The sequence below is a fragment of the Centruroides sculpturatus genome, unplaced genomic scaffold (genome assembly GCF_000671375.1).
Source record: "Centruroides sculpturatus isolate CEXI.00-Female unplaced genomic scaffold, Cexi_2.0 scaffold117, whole genome shotgun sequence".
Taxonomy (NCBI): domain Eukaryota; kingdom Metazoa; phylum Arthropoda; class Arachnida; order Scorpiones; family Buthidae; genus Centruroides; species Centruroides sculpturatus.
In genome coordinates this window covers 339,411-347,449 of record NW_019384308.1, presented here as the reverse complement: position 1 = coordinate 347,449, position 8,039 = coordinate 339,411, and the positions used below count along the sequence as shown (strand labels likewise).

The 8,039-nt window shown below is 32.9% G+C and overlaps 1 protein-coding gene across 1 annotated transcript in view; it reads left to right on the top strand.

Annotated features, from left to right (window-relative positions):
- Window positions 1–8,039, top strand: part of LOC111619996 (zinc finger C2HC domain-containing protein 1A-like) — a 34,034-nt gene that overhangs the window by 15,230 nt on the left and 10,765 nt on the right. Inside the window, exons 2-5 of the mRNA XM_023361840.1 lie at window positions 3,362–3,462; window positions 3,549–3,616; window positions 3,899–4,042; window positions 5,000–5,152. Coding sequence (XP_023217608.1) covers window positions 3,435–3,462; window positions 3,549–3,616; window positions 3,899–4,042; window positions 5,000–5,152 — 393 coding nt within the window. The 5' untranslated portion in view covers window positions 3,362–3,434. The remainder of the gene's footprint in view (window positions 1–3,361; window positions 3,463–3,548; window positions 3,617–3,898; window positions 4,043–4,999; window positions 5,153–8,039) is intronic.

Genomic DNA, 8,039 nt, shown 5'->3' with positions numbered 1-8,039 from the left:
GCACCGGGATGAAAATGACGTCACACTACGGAACCTGTGACCGGTGCTCTGTGCGTATATGTTAAAATATCCTGACAAACGTTTTCGAGCGTTCCAATCGCTCTTCTTCAGGTCAACTGAAAGAATTCCCCGGACGGAGTGTATATTATTCTCTAGGATCGGGTGTCGGTTTCGAGGGGGTGGGTCTCTTCCGGTGTGTGCGGTCGTGCGGCGGGGGGAGGAAGCGGTGGGTTGGCGTCCAATAGCGATTGCCAGGCCAGAGACAAGGTTAGTTCCTCTTTCCGGTTAATGCAGGTAGTTAGCCGTTGGGCTAACTACAGGATGCATAAGTGGCTAGGGCTATGGTCAGCCTGCCGTGCCGGATATCCGCTTGGTGTTCACGTAGGCGGGTGCTTAAAGAGCGTTTGGTTGAGCCGATGTACAGTAGCTCTGCGTTTTGTCTATTGTCATGGAGCGGGATAGAGTAGATACCGGGGAGTCTGGTGCGATCAAGAGGGTCTTTATCGTTTCTTAGGATGTGGAAAATCGTGGGGCATCTTCTGTATGCCAGTCGAATCCCATGCTCTTTGGCTATTCTTCTATGTATAGTCTTGAGGTGCGGATTGTATGTGATGGGGATCCGTGTCGGGTTATCCCGTTGCGGGTCGGCGGCGGTCGCTGCGGTTAGGGTGCGTTTCCGGTGCTGGTACTGCTCAATTAAGCGGTGCGTTATGTTCGGGAAGCCGTGTACAGTTGCTATTTTTTTGATGCGGTCTAATTCATTCGTCAGGGCTTGCTTGGTGGATGAGTGTGAGAACGCCCTCTCCACAAGAGCTCTAAATGCGGCTGCCTTGTATGCGAACGGGTCACAGGAACCAGCTGGTATGTACGTGGGGGTGGACGAGGGCTTGTGGTATACGGCTGTTTGGATGGTGGGTCCTACTATCTTTATTCCGATGTCGAGGAAATGTACTTCCTCTGCGCTAGCTTGTTCCAGCTCGACCGTCAGGCCGAAGGGGTTGTCGTTGACGNTCCCCAAATATGCATAGAGAGCAATAATGATGTTCTAGAGATGAAGATTAGATTGCTTGAATAAAGTTGTCTATATTTGTGGGATTTCAAGAGTTGTTGTGTTGCACGGTGTTAAAGCCAATATGTAGAGGTTCTCCCAAATAAATAATTCTTTCCTGCAGAAACTATTCTATCCACAGCACCGGGATGAAAATGATGTCACGAACTATGAATTTCTATATTGCAATTTCTTTTTTAAGTTGAATTTTCATGCCAAAGGTAACCCTTCTGCATATCTGATATTAATGCAACCATCAATTAATTTGCTTTTATAAATTTTAATTTTTTTCCTCACTGCCAATGTAGAAGAATGTAGTGCTCTATGATATTAGCCTCACTCCATTTGACTGTAGTCTCTTCTAGTTGTGCCATCTTGGACAATATCCTTTTTCAATGTTATATATATGCTCTTTCTGGAAAACAACCGAGTTCCTTTTTGCGACACCAATTTGATCTTTTTTTATTCCTAATTGCTGGTTCTCAAATGGTATTTTGTATTTGCTTGCCTTTTCTTCTTTTCTTAGTTTATCTTTGTCATTTCTTAACATATGTGTTTGGAGCTCTTTTGAAAACTGAGTGTTTTATGCTACTTATTTGATAACATTCTTAATATGCTTATTGTAAGTAAACTTGGTGATGCTACTTTTGAGTCCTTTCTCTGCTTTCTTCATACCTTTTAATTAACCCTTCTATTGTACTTGCCATATCCCAATGTTGTAGCTGTTTTCTTGATCCTGTTGAGTTATTTGTCTCTCTCAAGTAGACTCGAGCAATATAAATCTTCTAATAAGTGCTTGAAAAGTGAATGTTTATATTTGTATAGTATGTTTGAGCCAGCCAAAGTGAGTAGTGAGTTCAATGTCTATTTCCAAAAAATGGATCGTCCTGGAACTTCTTTGCTCTAGTCTTAGGTTCAATCTAACTGTTGTTACTGTTAACAGTAACATGTAAATCGATGTATGGATTTACATGTATGGATTGAAAGCTTATTAATCCAACAGCTGTTCTGGATATTAAATTATTTAATCAACTTTAAAATGTTATAAATATGAAATTTTTGTTTGAGATGAAATGTTACTATATATGCTGTGTAACAAGATACTTATTTTAAACATTGCTTTTATATAAAATCTATAACTTTTATTCTCTGTAAGAATAAACAAAATGAATAATAACTGATGTACAAAAATATAATCTTTGTATAAATGATATACCTGATATCTATTTCCTAATCATAAAAATGATGTTTAATTATAATTTAAACTCATCAATATTATTGAATCTTCCTAAATTAAATAATTGATTAGGTAGGAAGACCTTCATTTCAATTTAAAAGGATAACTGGGACAGACTATATACATATATACTGCTTTCAAGAACAGCAATTCCTGGAAGCAATGTATACGTATTTTTTTATTTGTGTCTAACACAAAGAACAAGAATGAACAATTCAAATTATATACTATTTTAATGCTTTATGTTTAAGCTAAAAGCTATTACCACTGAGCAGTTTTGTAATATTTAACGTTACTGTTAATGTAAATTTATAAAGAAAACCATAATGCCTTTAAAGACTTTAAAATATGAAGTTTTTCTAATCAGTTTATAGAAATAATGAAATATTTATTTAAAAAAAATTATGTAACGTTTTATAGTTGTATCAGTAAAGTCGCATTTGATGCAAGTACTTCTACACATTTTACAGAAATCAATACTAAAGGTCACTCACTATAACATAAACATAGAAAGTGGTATCATTTATGAATGGTAATATGTAGATATTTACATGAAACATTTTTGGCTTATTAATTCTGTGAAAATAGTTATTTTATTATTATGGAAAAGTCATTTTTTAAAATGTTTAATTGCATTACTTAAAATTCTGAATAGATAGCAATCATTTTTAACTTTTTATTTACTTTTGTTTATATAAAATGAACTTGGTATTTTTTATAATATTTTCAATTGTTCAGTTTTAAATAATATGAGAATGTTTTATACTCAAATATGTTGATAGCAATGATTTTGTTTCCTTTAAATAAATTCATAAAAATTATTTTAAAATCTGTAACATACATCTTATTTTTGAGAATTTATACAATAGTGTTTTAAATTATCATAAAATTATTTTAAATAGTTAAGAAATTTGTTTAAATGATTACTTTTCTAAGTAGTTAGTTATTACTCAGATTTAAATCAATCATGTAGACATTTTTTGATTGACATCTGAATTTATTTAAATATTATTTGCATATATATATACGTAATGCCTTTTTAGTTTTATCATATAAACTGTCATTTTTATTTTAAGAGTTATATTTGAATGAGATATAACTTAATGTCTTCAACGATGTGTACTTGAGTATTTCATCTGAGATTTACCAATGGATAACTTATCAAGTGATGAAAATGGTATTTATGATAACTTTTTAAAATATCTTACTGGTAAAAAAGTTAATTAATATATTTTTAAAATTCAATATAATTTTTATTTTAAGCTGAAAGTGTAAATTCTTGCCTGAAACCTTGTTCGATTTGTGGCAGGACATTTCGGCCCGATGCTCTGGTAAAACTTCTTTTAAAATTCTTCTTTTTATTCTGTTAAAATTACAATAATAATTTTATTGAAATAATTGAAATAAATACAATTATAATTAATTGAAAATCAAATTTTTATATAGTTTTAATTTACAAACAAATATGATTATTTTCTTGTTGATTAGTTAAAGATAAATAATTTACAATTTTAAAACAAAGATAAATGTATAATTTATTTATTAACCACCCATTGAGAATTAGAGAAATTATTTCAAATCTGATATAACAACTTTAGTTGTGTTTTTTTTAGGAACGTCACGAAGGAATTTGTAAAAAGACATCATTAAAAAAAAGAAAGGTATTTGATTCTTCAAAACAAAGAGCTGAGGGGACAGAAATAAAATCAGTTCCTACTACCACTAACGTTAAGGTAAACAGCGACTCTACAACACTGGTTANTTTTTATTCGAATTCTCTTCAAGGATGTTCGACCATTAACCTTAGTAATTTAATGATCGAATTAATAGATTTAGGAAATATTTTTAAAATACAAGTATAAAGTAATAAATTTTTGCTGTTCATAAAATGGATAAAGTTAGTTATTTTAAATACACTCTTCTCGAACTGCACTTTCAAAATAACTACACTTAACCAACCTTTAATATGCAGTCTATTTTATTAACGTAATCTAACATTTTTGGTCAATTAATTGATCATCAGGATCAAACAATTTTTTGATTTATGACAAACGAAATCTGTTGGTAAAATGTAGTTTTTTTAAATTGCATTTAGGTAATTATTTACTTGATTATAAAATCCAGAAAAGTTAGCAAGGGCTCTTGCATGCCTTCCTGGGAGGTTAAGAGAACCTGGAAGGAAGTCCAATAATTTTCAATTATAATTTCTAAAAATTAGAAAATAAAGGTAAAAGCCTTATTTTATGGGTAGGGGTGAGATTTTTAAAAAATTGTAAATGCCAATAATGAGTAAAATTTTTTCATTAAGTCTGACCCTACTCAAGATATAATCCTATCCCCTCTATCTCTTTCTTACTTATAACCACCAAAATATAATAATGTCAATTCAATACCATATATATATAGAAGTATTCCTAATTCCTATCAAATTTTAAAATTTTTTGACCCTGAGGTCCTGAAATATAAAGCAAAAGAGGAAAATATGGACCAACACATACAGAATTTTGTTCTCTGTTTTTTGTTTTTTAATGCTTTTGGAATTGGGAATAAAACATCAAGAAATTCAAAAAACAGAGGGTCAGAATTTGACTAATTACAATAATTTCCCTCTGTTACTTTAACAGCTAAGAAAGTAAAATTTTAAACTGTCATTAAGCTTCATTAAAAAGTTATATTGTTTGCTTGTTATATTTCTGTGATATCTTTGAATTTTTTGTCATATAGATTATATTGAATGTCCAAGCTGTAATAGGCACTTTAATCAAAAAGCAGCAGAAAGACATATTTCCTGGTGTCAATCACAGTCTAATATTCCAAAAAGTTCTGTTAGTAAAGAAGCAAAGGAAAGATTACAAGCAAGAACTAAAGTAAGAACACTTTTATTCATTGGTATTATTATTTAGTTTCAATAATAAAATTTAACATTAACAATGTAACCTTTTAATCAAAGTTTGTAAAGCAATTTTAATACATAAACTTTCATGATACTGAACTTGATTTTTAGATGCGTAACTGTGATTTGTGAGTATTCTCAATGTACAAGAATTTTATACAAAAAATCTTTTTTTTTTATATTTCTTCTCTTAATGAAATGAAACACTCAATACAATATGTGCCAACTGACATTTGTAACAAAATGTATTAATCGTGAGTGTAATGAGATTAAAATTCCTGTGCACTCCAATTAGATTGTTCATAGATTTCAGTTTCCATTTTCTTTGTTTCTTTTATGTCGTGTCTTCTCAGAACAACAGGCACCATCACTCATATCTAACAAAGATTTGTGATGAAACCAACTTTTCTATAACATAAACATCTTTTCTATTGGTGATTACAGTTTCAAAAAGTAAAATAAAATTATTTTTTAATTAATTTTGCTTGTTTTATCACCTATAAATAAACATGCGAGAATTTACCTATTTGTTTCTCTTACATCATATTCATTTTTCTCATTCCACATTAAGTTATTCATAGATATAATAGGAACTAATGAACACTTCATTTAGAGTTATTCGTTGATAGGTAAATATTATTTTATTAATATTAATGTTTGAGCATTAGTAGGGTGGCTGAGTTAGCTCAAACTTGGTATAAATTCTTGCTATAAGAAAGAATGGAAAAACTCATTCTAATTTATGAGAGGTAATGAAGAACCAGATCAGCTTGTAAATTTGGATTACATTTTATGTGTCTTTGGATATATGATATCACTTTAAGTTTTCGAATTGTTGTTTACTAGTGTTCACTTTTGGTATTCTTGAATAAATAAGAAAATGTTCACCAAAAGTCTGCTGAGATTATTGCATAATTTTTGTCTTAACTCTTAGTATTGGCCACAAATGCAAGTGTTTGCTGCGGTTGGCAACACTGCACTTGACCATCATTCCTATCCTATGTGACATCAGACTGAGGTTAACCTTGTGGCACCCATCAGCAATGTGCCAATTCAGACAGATAGAGGGTGCAGGAAAGAAGAGAAAAGCGAACTTTGAACTGGACACTCACTTTTGGACCAACAACTACCAAGATCGGACGTTTGAACAAGCAACCAACACAACCTTTGATCAATGTTGAACTGTAAAAACATTATACATATATTGTACATTACCATATATATATGTAACTAGCTGTTACCTGCAACTTCTCCCGTGCAGATTTTGCGAACAAACCCCATTTATATTCCGTATATCAACAACCATAGTAATTGTTATATAACACCTACCACTGAGAATGATGAGAATTGCTGAGAATCAAACAAGCTGTTTTCAATTTGATCAATTTATAGAACATTTACAATCATTCTATAATTGAACCAATATGCAATAACAAATTCAAATTTAAAACGGTTCGAACATTTGGTTAAAAAATCGAAATGTATAAAAATATAACAATGTCTGAAATGTTATTAATTTAATACTTAAGTACTTAATGAAAAATGAATGTTGTTAAAAACAAAAAAAAAATCGCATCTAAAATAGTAGAGTAGAAGCCATTCTTTCGGTTAAGCCTTAATGCTCTCTCTCTCCCCCCGCAAGGGAATTTCGAAAAATCCCTTCTTAGTGTGCATTTTCACGACATACCCTAACTGTGTACCAAATTTTACCTCTTTAGGTTCAGTGGTTTGCTCTGGGTGGTGATGAATCAATCACTGTCAGGACAAGTAATTTTATATATTTAGATAAAAGTAATGTACACTTCACACCTACTCTTTACTGTATAATGTAATTGAATATATGTGTTGTGGCATTGCCAATGGTGAATTTGAAGTATAAATGAGTTCACAAGTACTTTCGATAGCATAAAGCTAGCATCGTCAGGTGAATGTTGAATACAACAGTTTTCAAATTCTGAGCTTTCAAATAACTTATGAAAATATATGAAGCATGTGGATGGAATACCAATATGAATTTGAAATAGAATAAGAATTCAAAAATAAAAAAATATTTTTTTTTAAACAGCAATATGAATGATGTGATATCCCCAAATATGCATAGAGAGCAATAATGATGTTCTAGAGATGAAGATTAGATTGCTTGAATAAAGTTGTCTATATTTGTGGGATTTCAAGAGTTGTTGTGTTGCACGGTGTTAAAGCCAATATGTAGAGGTTCTCCCAAATAAATAATTCTTTCCTGCAGAAACTATTCTATCCACAGCACCGGGATGAAAATGACGTCACACTACGGAACCTGTGACCGGTGCTCTGTGCGTATATGTTAAAATATCCTGACAAACGTTTTCGAGCGTTCCAATCGCTCTTCTTCAGGTCAACTGAAGGAATTCCCCGGACGGAGTGTATATTATTCTCTAGGATCGGGTGTCGGTTTTGAGGGGGTGGGTCTCTTTCGGTGTGTGCAGTCGTGCGGCGGGGGGAGGAAGCGGTGGGTTGGCATCCAATAGCGATTGCCAGGCCAGAGACAAGGTTAGTTCCTCTTTCCGGTTAATGCAGGTAGTTAGCCGGTCGGCGTTGTGGATAGCCGCGGCTTCCAGCCATCTAAGCTGCTGTTGGTGGGGCGTGTTGACAATAATGGTAGCCTTCTCGAAGTGCACCTCGACTTCGGGGTCGGATGCATAAGTGGCTAGGGCTGTGGTCAGCCTGCCGTGCCGGATATCCGCTTGGTGTTCACGTAGGCGGGTGCTTAAAGAGCGTTTGGTTGAGCCGATGTACAGTAGCTCTGCGTTTTGTCTATTGTCATGGAGCGGGATAGAGTAGATACCGGGGAGTCTGGTGCGATCGGGAGGGTCTTTATCGTT